The sequence below is a fragment of the Microtus pennsylvanicus genome, chromosome 3 (genome assembly GCF_037038515.1).
Source record: "Microtus pennsylvanicus isolate mMicPen1 chromosome 3, mMicPen1.hap1, whole genome shotgun sequence".
NCBI lineage: Eukaryota > Metazoa > Chordata > Mammalia > Rodentia > Cricetidae > Microtus > Microtus pennsylvanicus.
Genome location: NC_134581.1, coordinates 16,429,742 through 16,453,273, shown reverse-complemented (window position 1 = coordinate 16,453,273; position 23,532 = coordinate 16,429,742). Strand labels below are relative to the sequence as shown.

At 37.0% G+C, this 23,532-nt stretch overlaps 1 protein-coding gene and 1 pseudogene across 5 annotated transcripts in view; both read right to left on the bottom strand.

The window, feature by feature from the left end:
* Dock3 (dedicator of cytokinesis 3) overlaps positions 1–23,532 on the bottom strand; it is a 364,288-nt gene that overhangs the window by 309,993 nt on the left and 30,763 nt on the right. For all 5 annotated transcript variants that reach the window (XM_075964736.1, XM_075964739.1, XM_075964737.1 and 2 more), the window contains exon 3: positions 1,402–1,442. In XM_075964736.1, the coding sequence (XP_075820851.1) occupies positions 1,402–1,442 (41 nt within the window). The remainder of the gene's footprint in view (positions 1–1,401; positions 1,443–23,532) is intronic.
* Positions 13,404–13,794, bottom strand: LOC142846943 (small ribosomal subunit protein eS12-like; annotated as a pseudogene).

Sequence of the window (23,532 nt, the reverse complement as noted above, 5' to 3'; positions counted from 1 at the left end):
CAGTGGAGGGACTGGGACACCAACCCAGCCATATAACCTTTGACCTACAATTTGTCCTTCCTACAAGATGTGTTAGGCTAAAAATGGCACAAAAAATGTGGGAGTGGCCAACCAATGACCAGTACAGCCTGGAACCCATGCCACAAGAAGAAGCCCACCCTGACACTGCCTGAAGTGCCAGGACCCAGAGGATGGATAGCCCAGAGATCTAGGATAGAACAAAACATGACTGTCAAAAAAAAGTCAATGTAATGATGCCTAATGATAATCTGTATACTCATAGATTGGTGCCTAGCCTGTCATCAAAGAGGTTTCACCCAGGAATGCAGATACCCACAGCCAAACATTAGGCATTGCTCAGGCAATCCTTTGGAAGAGGAAGAAGGACTATAGGAGTCAGAGGGTAAAGGACATCACATGAAAACTCACAGAATCAACTAACCTGGACTCACAGGGGCTCACAGAGAATGAACTGGCAACCAGGGAGTCTGCATGGGACTGACATAGGCCCTCTGCATATATGTGACAGTTGTGTAGCTTGGTCCTCTTGTGGAACTCATAACAGTGGAAACAGGGCTTATCTCTGACTTCTTTGTGGATTTTGGGGACCCTATTCCTCATACTGAATTTGCCTTGCCTAGCCTTTATACAAGGGGAAGTGCCTAGTCTTACTATAACTTGATATGCCATGTTTGGTTAATATCCCTGGAAGGATTAACCTTTTCTGAATAAAAACATAGGAAAAAAGGGGAGTGAAGAGGGGAAGTTGTATAGAGAGACTGGGAGGAAAGAAGGGAAGGGAAACTGTGGTCAGGATATAACAACAACAGTAACAATAATAATAACAACAAACATTAATAATGTTCCTAATTATAACTACTAATTAAAATATATCTTATTTTAGTAAGCGAACATTAATTATAGACTGAACACATAAAATCTAATATATAACATCAGTATTCTAAGCATTCTTATTTAAGTTTACATTTAAATGAAATTTTTAATAGCAACTGAAAATGCTTAGTTAAGCATTATTTTCATCTTCCCATTTTGCATCTTAGCAATAAATTCATCTAACTAGACATGTGGTTCCACAGCTCTAAAACTATAAATAAATCAATTTAGTTTTTGTCAAGTCTTGAAGATAAATGACTTAAAAGTATGAACAGGCTTCTTCAAAATAAGCATATAGCTATAACCACATTTGCACTTTCTGTGATTTTTTTGAAAAATCATTTTAATACTGCCTGAGCCTTAGAATATTCTTATACAATTCTGCCAAAAAGATGACTGTAGCTACTATAAAGGATTAAAGATGAAGTAGAAAACAGTTGCTATGACTGTTACTAATATACAAGGCAAAATACACACAGAGGAACACAATGATAAATTCTCTATTACCTTCACATTAGGCTTCTTTGTTGAAACTCCTCTGTACCAACCTAAAAAGATATTAAAATAATGTTATTGTCATTCTATAAGAGCTATAATATAGTAATTTTAGAAAAGGCAGATAAAAGTGAAATTTTCCTTACTATGCTTTGGCTTCATTAGGATCTACAATGAAATGCTAGTAGTTTACTCAGAAAGGTTTTTATTTTTATTCAGTTTTGTTTTTATGGCAGGTAAGAAATACAGTGCAGACTGTTTCCTGATTCATTCATTCTCTCATGCAGCATATACTGTATTATTCACTTGTGTGTTGGTGGTTGTTTCTGTTCAGTCACTAGAGTCAGTATTGCTACTAGTACAGAGATCCCTCTTTCCTTTCGGCATTCATATGCAGCAATATGAACAGAAGGTTCAATTACACAACAGAAGTAGAATTTTCAAGCAAGGGAAATTTTATAGCCATCCTTTCTCAATTCTATTATTTTCAGAGTTTTGCTAAAGTTCACTTGCATCTGATAGGAAACAGCATGTAAAAATATAAACCAAGAAAAGTACTTACAAAAGGAAAATAAAAGTGGAGAGTACAAATGAAAGCCAATATTAACTGAGAACTTTTGTTATTAATTTTACATATTGCAATTGAGGGCAGTTTCCATGTACTAATCTTCATATCTCATGACAGTGCTATGAAAGGGGGAAACCTAATTTTCTCACAAGAAAACAACAGATTACAAAAAAAGAGAAATTCGGCTTTTTTCAGTAACAACAGCTCAGACAATAAATTTCAATAACTAGTTTTACAAACTGAGTCTCAGTTTCTTCATTGATCATTTTAGATAATCTTCAGCACTTGGGAAACAGAGGCAGGCAGATCTCAGTTCCAGGACATCCAAGGCTACACAAAAAAACCCTGTTTCAAAAAACTTTAAAAAAATAAAATAATAATCTTACAATACCTAAGATGAATATATTAAGACATCACATGGCAGAATGAGTCTTTTAAAACCTTGAGGATAGATAGATAGATAAATAAATAAATAAATAAATAAATAAAGCAAGCCATGAGAATGCTCTAAAGCTACAGTATTCAAAGCTATGGGGTACTGGGGAAAATAGGCAAACAATCTACTAAACAAAAGATAAAATCCATAAACAGACCCACACAAACTTCAACTGACCCTTGACAAAGAAGTAACGGCAATACAATAGGAAAAAGATATTTTTTCACAAATGGTGCAAAAACAACTGGTATCAACTTGGAAAATAAATATATACATACTCGCTCAGCCCAGTCCCCAACTCGGGCAGTGACCCCCCTCCTCCACCAGAGGCTAACCAGTTTTCAGAGGTCTAGGTAGACCATTGATCAGCAGACCTCCCCCACTCTCTCAGTGCCCCTCCCTACCCTATTCCCAATCCATCCTCCCTTCTTTGTCACTAATTCCCAGGCCCCAATTCAGGCAGAGACCCCCTACTCAACCAGAGGCCACACCAGCCACCAAAAGCCCAGGTAGGCCATCTACCCACAAACTCCCTACTCTCTTGGTATCTCCCACCTTATCCCCAATCCTCCCACTCCTTCTTGTTGCTATGTCCCAGATCCCAACTCAGGCAGAGAGCTCCTGATCCACCAGAGCCCACACTTCTCTGGTCTCAGAAGACCAGAGAAGATACAGAAACCAAGGAATAAAACACCCATCCAACAAAGACAAACCCAGAAATCAGCAACTAGACCTATAATCACTCAAAATCCAGATGCCTAAACGTCAGTGTAAGAACTCAATCAACAATAGCCAAGGCATTAGTCAACACCAGAGTCCAGCCATCCCACTACAGCAAGCCCTGAATATTCCAACACAGCTGAAGCACAAGAAAACAACCTTAAAGACCACCTTTATGTAGATGACAGAGGTTCTTAAATAGAAAATTTTAAATTCCCTTAAAGATATTGAGAAAAAGACAATCAAAAAATTAGAGGAAATCAATAAATTCCTTAAAGAATGCAAAGAATAAACAAAAAGTTGAAGGAAATAAATAAAACTGCTGAAGACCTGAAAACTAAATACAGGCAATAAAGAAAACACAAACTGAAGGAATTCTGGAAATGAAAATCTAGGCAAGAGAACAGGAACTACAGAGAGGCAAGTTTCACCAACAGAATACAAGAGATGGAAGAGAGAATCTCAGGCATTGAAGACACAATAGAAGAAATGCATATATCAGTCAAAGAAAATATTAAATCAAACAAAACATCCAGAAAGTCTAGGACTCTATGAAAAGACCAAATCTAAGAATAACAGGAATAGAAGAAGAAGTGTCCCAGCACAAGGGCCAAGAAAATATTTTAACCTGAAGAAGGTGATACCTATAAAGGTACAAGCAACTTACAGAACATCAAATAAATTGGACCAGAAAAGAAATCCCCCTCGCCACATAACGATCAAAACATTTAACATAAAGAACAAAGAAAGAATATTAAAAGCTGCAAGGGGAAAAGAGTAAATAATGTATAAGGGCAAACACGGCTCTGGTAGGCCTTGTCCTTCCCCCATTCCCTCTGCCTTGCTAAACTCCATTAGGATACATTCCTAAAGGTAGTCACCAAGGTCTATTCCCTTATTTGGTCACTTCCTACCCCTAAGGCTGACTATCAAGGTCCAACTATCAAAATACTGAAGTCCAGCAATAAAAAGCCCCCTTTTGGTAACCCTAATTAACCTGTCCAATTAAATACCTCATCCTGACACAGGGTTTCCCCATTTATCTTTATAAACTTATTAGTATTCATAACAAATAATTGGAATCACATTCTGGGAGAGACATTGGTACTCCATGCTTCTTGACATCACTTTACTGACAACAGCTAAGAAGAGGAAGCAATTAAACATCCATCCAAATGACTGCATGCAAAAAAAATATGATAAACACATATAATGAAGATTACTTATCCTTTAAAAGAAAAACCCTTGATTGTAAGGCAATACAGATTAATTTTATGGATAATACACTATGCAAAAATAAGTCAGTCACAGAATGACAAATGTTCAATGGTTCTGTTTATATGAGATTCAAAACAGCCAAACTCATAAAAGTAAAAATTAGAAGAGTAGGTATCAAGGCAGGGTGGAAAAGGAAGTTGAAGAACTGCTAGTTAACAAGTGTGGTGGTTTAAACAAGAAACATCCCCTATAGGCTTATGTATTTGAACACCTGGTCCACAGTTCTTGGTGGTATTTGGGGAGGTAGTATAGCTTTAATGAAAAAAATATATCACTGTCTCCTCTCTATCCAGAGGCACTCATTTGTCCTTTGAGGGCAAATATCCCTTCCCCCTCTCTTGTTCCTTTTCCCTTTTCCCTCATTCTGTATCTCCTGTCTTTGTCTCTTGTTCCCTGCTCTCTGTCCCTCTGGGACAAATAAATCTCCTTTGTGCTAAGAACTTGGTCTTGGGGTGTTTTGTGCCAATACTGTTCCTTTCATTGATTCCATGACTCATATTTGACCTACAGGATTACCCCTAGCCCAGTTCTTACACATTCAGACCTTCAGGCACTGGCTTTATCTTTCCAATAATGGCTAATTGGTGTGTTTTCCCCTCAACGCCTACATTCCTACACTCCTAATTAGCATATTCAATTAAGTTTGCTGTGGTTCACAAGCTTTCCTTTAACTTTTGGTGACTGTACCACTGGAATTCAGAACATCCCCCTCCAAAAACAATACCTGCCGACAGTCCTGGATTTCTCCTCAGATAACTGTGTCCTTTCTCTTGATGACAAGTCCGGGTAACAACCCTTCCTTCCTAAAGAAACTCCTTATTGGCCTAGGGAGATTCATGCAGACACCCTGACTCTAGACCTACACTCACCAGCCTCTACTGATGATGGGAATAGCTTCTTCTACCCAGAAAACTTACACCCAATATTAATGGTAGACTTCAGCACCCAACAATAATTCTGGTACCTGAATGTGTATCTGCTTTCTCTTTTGTCTGCTCCAAGCCCTCTATGTAACTCCTACATGCTCTGAACAGTCCACCATTTCATGTCCTATTTAAGCCTCCACATAATACAGAAATATTGACTGCCCAGTACTCTATGCCCACCAGCGATGTACCTGCACCCTGGCATGGTTCAGAGTCACAACAGCAAAATAGCAAGAAATTGGAAACAACCTGGATGTCCTCCAACCAAAGAATGGATAAAGAAAATGTAGCACATTTACACAATGAAATATTACTCAGTAGTTTAAAAAATGGCATCATGAAATTTACAGGGAAATGAATGGAACTAGAAAAAAAATCATCCTGAGTGAAGTAACCCAGACCCAGAAAGACAAACATGATATGTATTCACTAAATAATAATCATGCTACAATCCACAGATCCAGAGAGGCTAAGTAACGAGGAGGGCTCTAGGGAGGACACATGAATCTACCTTGGAAGGAGAAATAGAACAGATTTTGTGGCTAGACTGGGGGAGGGACCAGGTATTGGGGAATGGATGGAGGGAGAGAGTACAGGGAGAGAGGACTGGAACTGGAGGACATATGCAGGGCAATGGAAACTCCCTGGAATCTACGAGAATGATCCTAGTGAGGATTCCTAGTAACAGAACATATGGAGCCTGAACCATCCATCTTCTGTAACCAGGCAAGGCTTTCTAGTGGAGGAACTGGGACTCCAACCTAGCCACAAAACCTTTGACCTACAAGATGTGGTAAGGCAATGGTGGGCCAGAACTTGTGGGAGTGGCCAACCAATGACTAGTATAATTTGAGGGCCATGTCAACCAATGACGGGTCTAATTTCAGGGCCACAACACAAAAGGCAGTCCTTGCCCAGCACTGCCTGCATGACCAAGAACCAGAGCCTAGATAGCCCAGAGACCTAAGACAGAACCAAACACAACTGGCAAAAAAATAAATGAATTTTAAAATAAATAAATAAATAAATAAGATCAATGGAATGATTCCTAATGATATTCAGCTATACTCGCTGATCAGTGCCTAGTTCAGACATAAGAAAGGCTGCTTCTGGCAGCTGATGGGAGCAGATGCCGAGATCCACAGCCACACACCAGGCACAGAGCAAGCCCAGGTTGGAGGTCTCCATCAGGCCCCTCCCCTCAGAACAATGGAAAGGCCACAAATTCAAACAAACAGGGCTCATGTGAGCTCACAGAGCTTAAGTGGCAATTACGGAACTTGCATGGGTCTTTGCTAATATATATTAGGGTTGTTAATTTGGTGTTTTGAGGGGATTCCTGACAGTGGAATCGGGTGTCTCTGGTTCTTTTGCCTGCTCTCCTTTTCCTCCTAACTGGTTGCCTTGCCCAGCCTCGATTTGAGCGTTTATGTGTAGTCTTGCTGTATCTTGTTGTGCCACGTTTGGCTGATGTCCTTGGGAGGTTTGCTCTTTTCTGGGGAGAGACAAGAATGGGGTGAATCTGTAGGAGACTGGAAGTAGGGAGTAGGTAGGAAGAAGTGGAGAGAGTGGAAATTGCATTCAGGATGTACTATACAAGAGAATAAATTATGAGTATATGGATACACACACACACATGAGAGAAAGAGATTCTACCTTCACAAAAATTAACTCAGCTGGATCATACATCTAAACATAAAGTGCTAACTATAAACTCTCAGACGACATCACAGGAGAAAACTCCAGTAATATTAGGTATGGTGATGATTTTTAGATGCAAAACCAAAAACATGATTCATGAAATAATAAGTGAACTACACAAAAATCTAAAGTTTCTGCCCTATGAAAGATAATGACAAGAAAGTAATATGGGCCACTGAGTAGGAGGATATCTTTACAATGATAAAATATCTGATAAAATATCATTACCTCAATTATATATAAAGAATACATACAATTCAACATGAAGAAAATAAGTAGCCAACCAGGTGTGGGAAAAGAAAGAGGGGGAGAAGAGGAGGGAGGAAGAAGAAATGTGAATAAAGGTGAAGAGAGGAAATCAAATTTAAAGACAGGTAAAAAGAGCTAAATATTTTATCAAATAAGATGATAAATGGTAAAATAAAAATAGTCATCATCAACTGACTAAGGAGCTGCAAATTAAAACAATAGGATACAGCTGCACACAGAATCACCTAAAACTGGAATACTGGTAACACAAAATGCTAGGAAGAACACAGTGTTTGTTCATTTATTTATACTACATGAGGAAAACATAAAATACCATGTCCCCTTGCAGTCAAACCTTTTCCCAAACCTTTCCCCCAAAGCCCTGGAAAGTACTGATCTAAGTAGCTTCAAAAAAAAGTATTATCAGCTGGGGAAGGGGAGGCAAACCTTGGGAGACAGTCAGAGGCCAACCTGGTTTACACAAAGAAACTCTGTCTTAAAAAACAAAAAAAAGGGGGGGGGAGTATTATCATCTTCTCAGATTTGACCTCTGTGAGGATCATAAGCATCATACTCACTGAACTTCAGGTATCATATTTTTATTTTATTTTATTTATTAGCATGAATTACCTAAAATACTACTGAGGCAGAGTGTACTATTTCCATATATATATATGGTGTGCAGTGATAAAATCTAACCTTTTTTCTCAATTTTTACCTCAATGAATACATTTCAGACCCTTGCTAACTTTAATTTTCAGATTAACTTTTTTTAAACTTCTAAATATGAGAAAGAATGAACAGTAACTGTCTTTCTGTGTCTAGACTGCTGCATGTAACATGATGTCCTTCCTCCAGCTCTACTCAGTGTATTACCAATGACAGGACTTTGATCCTGCTATTGTAATAATACTCTATCATGTATACAAAACACATTTTCTGTCTCAAATTCATTTGTTGATAGATATCCAGGTTGAATCCTTATTTTAGCTATTATGAATAGTGCAGCAATAAATATGTGTACACATGTACCTCTTTGTTACACTGACTTCATCTCCTTTGGATAGCAACCAAATACAGGAATAAATGAATCATATGGTAATTCTAATTTTATAGCTTTTTGAGGAATCTCCAAACTGTTCTCCATAATAGATGTACTAATTTACACTTCTACCAACAGTACATAAGAGTTGTTTTTTCTCCATAACATTACCATTTTCTGTTATTTTTGATCTGTTTATAATATCTTCTAATTGGAGTAACATGGCATCTCATTTGTAGTTTTGATCTCAATTTATCTAACAATAATACTGAGCATTTTTCAAATACTTGAAGGCCAATTTTATTTATTTGTTACACCTGTCACCACAACCACAAGTCACATCAAAATTACAACTAAACACACACACACCAAAAAAAAAAACCTAAAGATTTCACTTGGAGAAATAACTGTTCTTGTTTCAAGTATTGTTTCTGGTAACTGAACAACCTCTTATATGTAGGTCTTCTTGGCTCAGGTGCTTTACTACATATATGTCAGAACATCACTCACAGTCTCCTTCCTCAAAACACTGAAAGAATGAAACATATATAGGGTTCCCACCAGCACAAAGCTCAAAGATTCTACAGGCTGAGGACTTCATGGTGAAATACTGCCTAGGTTGGTCTACATTAGCAGACCTGTCCACTTACATTTTTCCTTTTTAGTAATAGTCATTCTAACAGAGGTATGGTAGCACACTAGGGATCTGATTTCCATTTCCCTGATGATTTGTGATGCTGAGCATTTTTCACATGCTAATATGCCTGGCATCTTTAGTTTTCCTTTGAGAAACTGATATAGGATTCTCCTCTGTATGCTGTGAATATGTTTTATTACCATTGGTTAAAAAAGGAAGCTGCTTCAGCCTATGGCAGAACAGAATAAAGTCAGGCAGGAAATTCGAGCAGAGATATACAGAAAGAGTAAGTACAGTCAACAAGACACCATGCAGCTACCGAAGGAGACAGACACTGGAATCTTACCAGTAGGTCACAGCCTCGTGGTGATACATAGATTAAGCAAAATGGGCTAATTTGAAGTAAGAGTTAATAAGAAGCCTGAGCTAATAGGCCATGCAGTGTTGTATTAATATAGTTTTCGTGTGATTATTCAGGTTTAGGCAGCCAGGAAATGAACAGGCAGTCTCCCCTTTCAAACTGATGCCCACTGTCTGGGGCATGGATCCATAGAAGACCTTAAAAAAAAAAGAGGGCTACTAGATCCACAAAAACAGGAGCCAAGCACAGTTTTTTTGGTAACTGCATTTTTTTTCTGAAGATGTTTTTTAAGAAAAGGATTCCTGACTCAGCATTAGCAGCAAAACCTGCATGTCTTCTTTAAGAGATGGTAGCTCTGGCTCTTTGGGGAAGTCCTGCACTTAAATGGAGTTTGTGGGCAGAGTGCTACAAGTTGCTTAATGGTGACATAGATCTGCTGCGTCCCTGAAGCTAGAGTAATGAGCATGGATTGCAGAGTTGGTAGCAAACATACCTCCGCCATATTTAGAAGGCCAAGAGAAGCAGAGTCAGCATGCAAGGCCCCTGTGACCAAGCTGATTACCATTTTTAAAACACTCCTGGTCGTAAAATGATTATATATATATATATATATACACATTAAGACAGATTCGGATGAAAAAAAAACCTCTGAATGGGTCACAGTCTTGGATAAATATGTGTTGGCTTATGTGAGAGAAGAAAGAGTACAGAAAGTTGTAGATTAAAGGAGTAAAGATGATTAAATATTAAGAAGTAGTAGAGAAAAATAAGCCACATAAAGATAAAATATACAGAGAGTTTGGAATATATATATATATTATTATGGTGTTTTCTTTGAATTTTTGACTATGAATAAGCTAAGTATAGAGAGACATTTCATTGTACAGTCTGCTAAGCTAAACCAAGATATATATTTTAAAGGCATCTTGACTTCAAAATTTGAGTTTAAGGATATGTTTACTTTGGAAAAGAGGTTCTGCTTTTGTTTCCACAGAGGATGGAAACCTGTGGATTTCTTCCAGGCTAATGTAGTTTGATAGAACAAGTTCCCCAAAAAAACTTTCCATGAACCCTAAAAATACTTTACCCAACAAATAGCAAGAAACAGTTTGGAGAAAACTATGCTTAAATTCCAAAAATGATTGTTTATAAATGTTTATTTTCATTTAAAGGGGGTTGATTGTAAGCAATTAATGGTCACAGTCAATTTGTATAAAAAATATTAAGGGAGATATGATACACACATGAATACTTTGCATTGGTATATATTCCTGCTCGTGTTTAAGGTACTGTGTTTGTATAGCTCACTTTTAAAAAGTAATGTATAATTTTAAATCACATTAATATAGTCACCTATAATAGTCAAACTGTAGTCATGTTAGTTAGGTTTTCCAAATGTATAAAGATACATTTCAAATAGATAGGTATTTTTTCTAGATGTATAGAGATATATTTCAAGTGGATAGGTATTCTTCAAAGCTTTCAAAGACATACAGAATATGCCATTTAAACTGTTTTGTTAACTTAGTACTTTTCTTTTCTTTTTTTTTTTTTTTTTTGGTTTTTCGAGACAGGGTTTCTCTGTAGCTTTGATGACCATCCCGGAACTAGCTCTTGTAGACCAGGCTGGCCTTGAACTCCCAGAGATCCGCCTGCCTCTGCCTCCCGAGTACTGGGATTAAAGGCGTGCACCACCACCGCCCGGCTAACCTAGTACTTTTCATGTTGATGAGACACATCTGCTCTTAGCAGCACCAATCTACTTCAAGAGGATGATGGGCATTGAAGAGGTTCCTTATGAAGTTTCTTAGCTATTTAGGCAAGAAATTGCTCTTGCCTGGACTGTTTGATGGCATGCTATATAAACTGGACACACAGGACCCACAGGAAAATGACTGTTGAGCTTGCCTAAAGAAGATGAAACAGTCCTTCAGTGCTCCTGCTTCATAAAAGACTGTGCCAGACATTCTGCAGAACACAGAAGAAAACAACTGACGAACTTTATCATTACAAGGCAGAACAGATCTTCAAATTTCCTGCTTCATGGAAAAGTTTGATGGATACTATGGGCCTATTGGCTGAAGATGGATACTCCAACATTAAGAAGAACTTTGGGTGACTGTCTCTGTCAATTCTAGAACTTTGGAAGTTGCTTGAATGCATTTCCTGTTTACTTAGATAATATATCATTCTGGGGTCTTTGAAGACAGATTACTACAGTTTTCTTTAGTTATGATAAAAAATAAATTAGATATGAAAATTTAGACTCACAAAGACAGAATAAATGACAAAGTATTTTTCTTATTTTGCCAAATGTAAATGGAATATTATAACTGTAATTCTTGCTGGATATGTTTTGTTATATGTAATTTTACTATATTAAAGTTAAAACCTTCCTTTTTATTTAGACAGAAAAGGGGAGATAATATGGGATGTCCTTGTGTATGCTGTGAATATATTTTATTATCATTGGTTAATAAAGAAGCTGCTTTGGCCTATAGCAGAGCAAAACATAGCCAAGCTGGTAGAGATATATAGAGAGAGTAGTAAGAGTCAAAGAGACGCCATGTACCTGCTGAAGAAGAAAGACACCTAACTGTAGGCCACAGCCTCGTGGTGATACACAGATTAATATAAATAGGTTAATTTAAGATGTAAGAGTTAGTTAGAAATACACTGAAGCTATTGGCCAAACAGTGTTGCAGTTAATATAGTTTCTGTGTGATTACTCATGTCTGAGTGGCTGGGAAATGATCGAGCAGTCTCCATTTACAATTAAGATATATCATTGCAACAAAATGACAATCACTAGATGTGAAACCAGAAGAGATGAGTATGAAGAGTTTCCATACCTACAAAAAGCAAATGACTCTTTCAATATTAATCAGGAAAGATTTCTTCTCCATAAAACCTGTCCACAACTATCCATAAAGCTTGCACTATTCATATGAATCCCCATATTTGGGTATATTATCTGTATGTATGAACATGTGTGCATGCATGTGCATGTGTATATGCAATGTGCATTGCACCAGTGCATGTGGTCAACCAAAGTGGACACTGGGTGTCTTCTCCAATAACTTTCCACTTACTTTTTTTGAGACAGGGTACCTCACTGAACCTAGAGCTCATCAACTCATCTGAACTGGCTGGCTAGTAAGCTCCACTGATTTACCTATCTCCACCTCTCCAACGACAGGATTACAAGAATGCAGTCCTGTACCCAGATTTAGTTGTGGATTCTAGGGATCCAAGCTCAGGTCTTTATGCTTGCACAGCAAGGGCTTTACTGACTAAGCCATCTCTGAAGCCATACAGTCCCATTTTCACCAGTGAAATATCTTATAATTCTAACCACAGCTCTCATTCGGCTAACTTTTACTTAAACTCATTTTCACATAAAATACTATCTAAAGCTACCCATCTGTTGTCTGTCTTTTTATCAAGGCTTAAAAAGAAACCAGCTAAAACCAAAATGCAAAAAGTAAATCAGAAATATAAGAGACTAAAATAAACTGAAATGTTTCTTTTGATTTGGTGTCCCAAGCACACACTGGACTAGTAGGGGGAATAAAATGTTCTTTTTATACTGTTTATTATTAAGGGTAGAATTTTTTATAAAAAGGCAAAACTAGGTGTCCTCTAAACCAGGTATACCAAAAAAATCTTACAACTCCTTCACTGATATAAGAAATAAATAAAACATTTTATGCTGAAAAGAGTCAAGCAAAGAGCTGCCACAAAGTAAATGAAAAAAACAAAACAACAACAACAAAAAAAAAAAGAAACAAAACCCTAAGGTTGAAATTCCATTTTGAAGGCATAATATCAATGATAATCAGAATGACCCTTAAAATGATTTTAAAGCCTCTCAAATAAATAAAATAACATAACAATGAAAAAAAGGTAGAAGAGGTAACAATAAAGCCAAAAGCTCTAATGTATTAACTGGACCTGTTTTGACTCTTCTATCATTAGTCTAATTTGGAATAGAAACAGCCCTATGCTGTATAAATTTATTCACTCAAATATTATAATTCTAGTAAGAATGGCTGAAAAGTGAAGCATTTTTTATTGAGCAAAAATATTTATTTATTCATTTCTTGCATTTGAAGTAGTCTTTGATGACATACTTGGCCAGAGATTCTCCACCATAGTCCTTAACTACTACATAACTGTAATCAACCACTTTCCATGGCTTCCCTTTCAATCAACTTTATAGAGGCTTACCCGTTCCCCTAGTCTGTTGCTGTCATCAACTTCAATTAGGTTGATTTGGTGCTCACCACAAAGTGCCTCCACCAACTTGACATATGTAGGCTCATCACAATTGGATGTAAGTACACAAAGATGGACTTGGTGCTTGTCTAAGGCTTTAGCAGCTTCACAAATGCCATGTGCTAGTCCATCATGGTAGGGGCGATCTTCAGCACTTCTTCTAGAACAACACTGACGTCCATTACACTACCAGCAGCAATGCCTTCCTCTGTCACGGTGGTGGATTATGGGTGAGGATAAATCTTGAAGGCACTGAGACTTCACTTCCATGCAATTCAACAGCAGCACGGGAAGAGCCAAGTGAAGCATTTCTATTTCACTACAAATATTACTAGTTACATTCACTAAAAAAATAATAAATTTAAATACATTTAATAAAACTAAAATTTAATGTGTATATTTTAAAAATCTACATTAAATACTAAAAACATAAAACTCTTTTAAGACTCTACACATGCACTGTGGCACATATGACCATACACAAATACCACACTCTGTTCAAGCACACACAGAGGTACACACAATAATAAATAACATAAATGTTATAGGTAACCAAACATGATTAAATAGTAAGGTATGAAATCAAACTAAATTTCTGAATATAAGCATTAATTCTTTTATACTAGGGGTTTTAAAATTTAAGAGTGCAATGGTCACTTTCACTCCACTGTGAAAGAATACCTGACAAAGTAACTTAAGGATGGATTTATTTTGGCTCATGGTTTGAAGAGATAGAGTCTATTCTAGCAGGCATAAGACAATTGGTCACACTACCTCCAAAGTAAGATAACAAAGAAAGATGTATGCCAACATTCAGCTAGTTTCCCCCTTTTTCCCTTTTTAATCCCAGACCCCAACCCATTTAGGGTGAATTTTCTCTCCTCAGCTAAATTGCAGCACTTAAATGCCTTCAAATGCATACCTAGGGATTTCCTAAGTGATAAGATTAACCATCACAAAAAGTTATTTACAGCACACTCTACTTAAGCAATTGGGTCACAAAGAAAAAGAATATTATAGGAAGCCATTTTAAGTAGAAATAACCATGTTAGGCTAATGAGCAAGAAGCAAACAAAGGGTTTTAGAAGACCTGAACTGACAATACTTTCAAATATAATAAATTCATAGAAATATTCTGAACTGGTCAAATGTCACTAAAGTACAAAAAGCAGAACCTGAGACACTAGGTAATCACCATAGAAGAAAGAAGCACGACAGAGTACAACTGTGATTGCCATCAGTAAGTACTCAGAGATTACCAGATGTGGAAAGAGAGAGTTGTGTGGTTTACACTTGTCCTCTTAACTGTGGATTATATTTTACTTCGTTAGTCACACCAAATACTTCACATATAAATTAAAAGTCACTTCAAATCAAGTTGTAAAAATAAATAGGGTTTGTTTGGTTTGTTTCATTTTAATTCTGTTATATTTAAACAAGCAAATAAATAAGAGAAATACAAATAAAGAAGAAAATCTATTTGAAAAAAATGTTCTGAGACTTGTGTAAATATGAGATTAATTTGTGTGAAAGACATAATTATTTTAAAAACATGCATGAAAAGTAGTAATGACTTAGCCTTGTGCCACATTCTATGCTAAAAGTTTTAACATCTATAATCTCAAACATTGATGAATATCACTTGCCTAAATATACATTATTGTTTAGATTGTGAAATGGACTTGCTAGTCACCCAATACAAGTGAAGCCATATTATGCCAAAGAGGCAAAAAGTACCACTACAATTGCTACTGACAGAGAGGTTGCAGAACAATGTGAGCAGTGTTAACTCAAAGAATGAAGCCTCTCTACAGACCAGGCTGTAACAGTCAACAATTAGCAGTCAAACCAGGTGCAAACCAAGCAAGTCAGATCAAAAGTACCAAATGTAGCCCAGGGATAGTACCCCTTTGAGAAGTTTCAAGCCTTTTATTTCAAAGGTGTAGCATATATTTTTCACTGACAAAGTAAAACAATCCAAACTTACTGACCCTTAACTACTGTAACAAATATCCATGTAGACAGAGATTACAGACAAGCATGTGATATTTACAAAACAAATACAATCTCTTCTTCATCCCATAATTTAAAAGTCTGGTTTAAATTTTTGAGAAACTGTCAGGGCTGATGAGATGGCTCAGCAGGTAAAACATTTGCTGCACAAATCTGGTGATCTGAGCTCAATCCTCAGCACTATGCAAAGGCAGAAGAAAAGAACCAATTCCACATGTTGTCTTCTGACCTCCACCCAGGCACCACGGCACACATGCCTACACATACAGTAATAATAAAAAGAATTTTAGTGTTTTGTCTTTGTTTTTGGGAGGGTTTCTTTTTGTTGTTGTTGTTTCTTTGTGTTTTCAAGACAAGGTTTCTCTGTATAACATCCCTGGCTGTCCTGGAACTCATTTTAATAGACTAGATGGGCCTTGAACTCACAGAGATCTGCCTGCCTCTGCCTCCCAAGTGCTGGGATTAAAGGCCTGCACCACCATGCCCATCTTAGTTGTTCCTTTGTGAAGGACAGACTGGAGTGACTGCACATTCTAAAAAAAAAAATCATGTTAAGAAGCCAACTGTGGATTTGAGGTCAAAAACAAAACCAACAACCTTTAAAAATATATTTTCTTACTTTGGTACATCAATAAAAATATGCATAGCCTTCAAATTCATGGTCTCTTTTCCAGTTATATAACAAATAATAGGCAAGAAAGTAAGTGTCAATCACTTATAAAACTAAGAAACTTCTAGCAGAATCCAGTCCCCAAAAGTGGGAACATAATTATTCAAAAGGCTGACTTTAAAAATTATCTTTCCATTATTTTCACTGAAAAGCCTAAAGAAAAATCTTGTATATTTATTCACATAATCTAATGCTATTTTAAGTCTTCATTTATGACCTATTACTATAAAAGATGATAATCAGCAAAAACTAAATATGCATTCAAAAACTGAGATTTTTTTCCAAATGAGTCATTTTCTCTTGAAATTATTCTGGAGAGCCCTAAACAAATTTGAATAATACTGCCACTGATCAAAGAAGACATTTACAAAATTCAACAATGAAAATGTCTTTAAAAATACACTGTAAGAGCTGGGTAGATGGCTCAGTAGGTAAAGTATTTACCATGCAATCATGAAGTTTAGATCCCTGGCACCTAGTAAAATGTCAGGTACAGCAGCATTCATCTGTAATATAAGTGCTGGGGAGGCAGAGACAAGAAGATCTCTGAGCCAGCAAGCTTACCCAAAGTCAGTGGGCTCAGGATCAGTAAGAGACTATCTCAAAAACAGGTGGAGGAACAACTGAGGAAGATGCCAGATGTCTACTTCTGACCTCCACATGTATACAACAAATACAAATAAATTTGTGAAATTTCTGGTTCCTTCTCTAGTAAACTACTTTGAAAAAATACAAAAACTTTTAAAAGTACATGAAAAATATGAAAGAACACAAGCACAAATACCACAGAGAGGACTTGAGGCACTACAGTCCATAAGAAAGGAAATTGTATAGGAATGAGCTCCTCCATTCACCCGATATTTTTCTCTGAGGATATCACATTAGAAAATGGTAATCCCATTAAGATAATAAGGTTGAAATTTAAGTCTACCAAAATAACACAGTCTTCAAGGATAAATTCCTTGAAGAAAGTGAATTACAGTCAATCCAAATTTTTGTATATAATCTATTCCTATGACTACCAGTTTTATAAACTGGTAGCCATGGAAGGGCTCCAGGAAAGCAGCAGATCTGAGGTTAAAGGGCTGGGTAGATCCACTTTAAGAGAAAACAATAACCCAGTGACTTTTCAACAGAAACTGTGCAAATCAAGTATTAATTAAGTAAAATTTATTTTTTTATTATTGTTTCTATGGATATGATGTGTGGGTGGATAGATGCATGTATTTCACAGCATGTGCAGGGAGATCAGAGGGCAATTCTGTGTGGTTGGTTCTTTCCTTCTCTCTTTACACGGCTTCCAAGGATTGAATGCAGGTCCTTAGGCTGGCATAAGAAGCACTTTTATCCACTGACCCATCTTGCCAGCCCAAGTATGTAAAATCTCTAAAATGTTCAAATATCTATCAAACTAAAATTCTCCACCTAGGGAAAACAATAACAAATAGAAAGGAAGGTCACAAAAGCAGGGGTTAAAAAAGAAAGCAGTCAACCTGCACTAAGAAAATGTTTAAGGTAGAAAGTAAATGAGCCTGATAAACTTAGCAAATGAGAAAATAAAGGAAAAGCACTGGATAGGGTTAATGAATGTGAAAACACAAACAGAAGAAAAATATCTGATGAGAGGACTGAGAAGATGGCTCAGTCAATAAAGCCCTCGCCTCACAAGTGTGAGGACCTGAGTTCAAATACCCAGAACCTATTCAAAAGGCCATATGTGGTAGTTTGCATCTGCTGTAGTGTAAAAAGGGCCAGTGGAAGAAAATCCTGGCCTGAGAATAGAGCCAAAGAAATACACCCTGCCCCTAATCAATTCACAAATTGAAAACCAACCAATCCCAGACCACAAAACCAACCAATCCCTAAATACAAAATCCATCTAATCTCTGAGTTTGTCAAAGCTCGGGAACTGAGAACCTGCCAATCCTCAACCCTGCAAATCTTCACCTTGTAAAGCTCCTCCCCTAAGAAATCCTATATAAGCCCTGTTCAGTTTAGGGCTGCCCTTTTCCGCACTGCCAGAGGGCGCCACTCTCCTGTATTCCTCCCTCCCAATAAATCTCTTGAGGTCTATGGTAACAACTTTCTTTTGCTGGAAACAACTTTCTTTGGCTGGAGTGGAGCAGAGTAGAGATGTAACAACTTTCGATGGAGCAGAGCCAGGCTGCAACAGTTCTTGCCATTGCTCGAGCAAAAGGTTACACTCCAGGGAAGCTGAGCAGAGCTGTAACATGTCTCTGGAGCAGAGCAGAGCTGTGACAACCTCATGGGGGAAATCCTCCCCTGCTCGTGCAGATCTATTACACTTGCACTAGGGAAACCTTTCTCAGAGCAAGGACTTTAACACTTTGCTGGGTCACCAGAACAGAGTTGTAACACTTCTGTTGCAGCTATCACTTCAGATACCTATCCCTTCACAGCTGTAAGTAATTTTCAGCTTCCAGCTACCAGGATACCTTCCCCTTTGAAGCTGTAGGTAATCCTTGGACTCTGACTACCAGGATACCTTTTCCTTTAGAGCTATTAACACTTACAACACTGGCAAGATGTGAAGCAGAGAAAGATGGATACCTGAAAGCTTAAGTCCTGGTTATATAACAAAGCTCTGGATACCAAAAAACCAATACCAGAGGTTGTCCTCTGACACCCACATGTATGCCACATACATGTAAGTAAGCAAATAAATAAATAAGAGCAATATAAAATATGGGGGCAATTTAATTTAATCACTATAACTGTTATATATTGTTTGACAGTATAAAAGCATAAAGTACATGTTTTACACTCTAAAACCAACATATATATTTTACACTCTAAGGCAAATGTTCCAAACTTTTGGCATTGTAACATAGTGTTGTCATCAACAAATGTATTGGGCCATATTCATTAGACATTCTGAGTGACAAGTACAGGACACAGGCTGCAGGTTGGATATACCTGCAAAGGTTGCAGGAGGAGGGGAGTCACTTTCTTCAGTTGTAAACTACCCACTAATAAGATACTCAAGTAAATAACCTTCACTCATGTTTGTGCAAGGTAGGAGACTCAGTAGACTGATAACCACCACCAGCCCCCCACACACACATGGGCGGACAGAGGACAGACGGACGTACAGGCAGATGGACGGATGAATAGATGTAAAAGTAGAAGGGGTTTTGCTGGGAAGCAGATTTTCAGCAAAAGAAGAGGAGAAAAAAGAGGTAAGGAGTTGAAAGTGACTAAAATTCATATGAATGTGTAAAACTGCCAAAGGGTAAAAACTTAAAATTAAAAAAAAATCTCAAAACTTCTATCACAGCAAGAGAAAGACAGCCACAAAATGAGATACATTTCATCCTCAATCCCAGTACTTGTGACTAAAATTTCCTATGCCTTTTGAGGATATGTTGCATAAAGGAGATTAGTACTCAGCTATTTATTAGCACTTTGGGTCTCAAGTATGGTATGCTTCCACTCTTTCAATTCCTTACAAACTTTCCATATCCTGTGGATACATTTTAATACCTGTATTTCATTTTTATTGCTTTCAAGAGAAAAGAGTAGATGTAGCTATTCAGTACTCCACTATAAGCCAGGTGTGGTGGTGCACACCTTTAGTCATGGCACTCAAGAGGCAGTGGGAGGCCGATCTCTGAATTCAAGGACAACCTGATCTATAAATTGAGTTGCAGGACAGCCAGGACTATACAGAGAAACTGTCTTGAAAAACAAAAACCTCCCTAACCCAGAAGTTTCCAAACATTCTTTTCAACATAGTAACAAATTTGCATACTTTAATAAGAAGACTTTTACTTGCTCAGAGAATTCCAAATACTTTTTGATTAAATCTCAATGTTATTTTAAAAATAATAATGATAGGAGCTGGGGAGGTGGCTTGGAGATTAAGAGTATTGGCTGTTCTTCCAGAGGTCCTGAGTTCAATTCCCAGCAACCACATGGTGGCTCACAACCATCTGTAGTGACATCTGGTGCCCTCTTCTGGCCTGCAGGCACACATGCAGACAGAACACTATATACATAATAAATAAATAAACCTTTAATAATAATAATAATACACCAAGGTCCCTAATAACATGACAATATTCATCTAGGTGGTATAAACTAAAACCTGTTCTTACAATGCCTATTAACTTAAGGCCACAAATTGCGAAATGAACTAAAGATCTGATGTAAAATCCATACTTTTTTTTTCTGAGTTTTAATAGTAACATCCAAGGAACTATAACAGAAAACTTCTTAGAAATGCCAACTATGGTATACCTGAATATAAACTGAGATTTTTCCAAATAATAGCAAAAGGATATTAGTTCATTTAATCACATAAAATTTCCATGAAAACAAATTGCATTCATTTCTTTTCTTCTTGCCATGACAGAACTTGACAAAAGCAACTGAAGGAAAAGAAGAGTTTATTAGGGATCCTGATTTAAAATGGAATGCAGTCTATCACACTAGAAAAGACAAGACAGCAGAAGCATGAGACAGCAGGCTAGTCATAAAGAAAAAACAAAGCTGGTATTTAACTAAGTCCTCCTTTTTATTGAACTGAGAACCCTAGCCCATGGAATGGTGCACTCACATTCTGGGTGAATCTTCCTTCCTAACTGCTCTCAAAACAGCCTCACAAACATGCCCAGAATAATTACAAGTACCTATTTTTATTATCTTACAGAAAGAAAACTTGAAGACTAGAAAGATTATTAGGCTCATTGCCCTAAAATCATCCACAATAAAGCTATATAGAACTCTGATTTCTCAAGGTTCACTTTCACTATCACCTCCACAAAATCAAGAGTATATACAAATAAAAATACAAGATAAAAGAACAGTGACTAGCTAAGACTGCTAAACGCAAAGGATATCTATCAGATTGAGTTGCCAGAAGCCATTCATCAACTTACAAGAAAGATGTGAGAGATTATCAATGTCACTTTGAAACTCTAATAAATTTTATTTCAAATACACCCACAAAACTACAAAACAAATTAAAACTCACCTCTGCCCAGCAGAGCCTATCCTCAAGCTTCAGAAGAAAGTAAACATGAGCCTATATAAAATTTCAAACCCTGGAGCTTCTTTTTATGATAGTCCATAACCTGTTACTAACTTAAATTTACATAGAATATACATGAATGGAAGTTTTGCTTTTGACAAGAGAACAATGGTTCCAAACTAACACTATCTTTAAAATTACATTGACAAATACACTTAATGATCTACCAGGGAAAAGACATGTTCCAAACAACCCAATAGATTTTAAACATGGACCTCAGGGTCCAAGCTCTCTTAAAAGTCATATTTTGACTCCATGCCCATTTTTGCTGATGTTCACACTGAGGCACATAAAAACTAGTAGCAATAAGTGACTACAATAAGATTATCTCGGGTTTTGACTCTATAAGTGCCCATATTGCTTAAAAAAAATAAGCTTTTCAGAATGACAACTAAGGACAGGCAACAGAAGTCAAAGAAGCTGGAGACACTTTATGAAATGCATACATTTCATTTCAGTTAAGCCCCTTACTGTAATAAATAAAATTTCAACGCCACCTTGAACTGCTGAGTCTAAGGGAGGGAGGGTGGAGATTACCTTCAAATTCATAGGATTAAGTCTAGCCCAACAATATCCTAAAACCAATCTGAATGCCTCTATCCTAAAATTCAGATTCATTAGGTATTCATTGAGTAACTTGTATGCTATGGAAAATGTTTTTTACATACATGCATAACCACCTCAGTAAACTGTAATTTTACTTCAGTGTTAAGGTTTTGAAAACCAAAGATCAGAAATTCAAAAAGATTGCATAAGAGTGTATGGAACATTAGCTTTTTTTGTTTTGTTTTGTTTTTTATTACTTTATAAATAATACGAATCAAAATTTCCACTTCCTCCCCTCCTCCCACTTCCCTCACCTTCCCCTCTCCCCCTCCAGTCCTAAGAGAGGGCAAGGTACCCTGGCCTGTGGGAAGTCCAAGACCCTCCCCCCTCCATCCAGGCTTAGGAAAGTGTGCATCCAAATAGCATAGGATACCAAAAAGCCAGTACATGCAGTAGAGACAAATCCTAGTGTCATTATCATTGGCTTCTCAGTCTTTTATAGGAAAGCAAAATCATAGAAATTGGTATGATCTTAGTCATTCTGACAGGCACAAGATGAAATCTCAAAGTCATTTTGATTTGCACTTCCCTCATGGCTAAGGATGTTGAACATTTCTTTAGGTGTTTCTTGGCCATTTGAGATTCCTTTGTTGAGAATACTGTTAAAATCTGTACCCCAGTTTCAACTAGATTATTTGGTTTTTTAATGTCTAGTTTCTTGAGTTCTTTATATACTTTGGATATTAGCCCTCTGTCATGTGTGGAGTTGGTGAAAATATTTCTCATTCTTTAGGTTGTCGTTTTGTCCTATTGACAGTGTCCTTTGTCTTACAGAAGCTTCTCAGTTTCATGAGGATCTATTTATTAATTGTTGATTTAATAGTGCCCGTACTATTGGCGTTCTATTCAGGAAGCCGTCTCCTGTTCCAATGACGTATTCAAGGCTATTCCCTACTTTCTCTTCATCAGGTTCTGTGTATCTGGTTTAATATTGAGGTCTTTGATTGACTTGGACTAAAGTTTTGTGCAGGGTAATAAATATAGATCTATTTGCATTCTTCTACATACAGACATCCAATTAAACCAGCACCATTCGTTGAAAATATTTTCTTTATTTCATTGTATATTTCTGGCTTCTTTATGAAAATCAGGTAAATATAAATGACAGCTCACGCTGGCAAGGATGTGGAGCCAAAGGAACACTCCTCCACCACTGGTGAGAGTGAAAACTTTTATAGCCACTATGGAAATCAATATGGCAGTTTCTCAGAAAATTGGGAATCGATATACCTGAAGACCCAGCTATCACACTCTTGGGCATATACCCAAAGGACACTCCACCCCTACCACAAGGATGCTTGCTCAATTACGTTCATAGCATCTTTATTCATAACAGCCAGAAACTAGAAACAACCTAGATGTCCCTCAACCAAAGAATGAATAAAGAAAATGTAGCACATTTACTACTTTATAAAAGACTATTAAATTTGTGTGAAATTTTATCTACGATATAGATCAGGGAGAAAAAAAGATTTATTCTCTCCAGCTTGACAATAGAAACATTCGTAAGCAAGCGTTAATTTTAAGACTATGATCAACAAAAAAAACAAAAACAAAAAACCACACTACCAAGTCCAAAAATACTAAGAGAAGTAGAAGACAGAA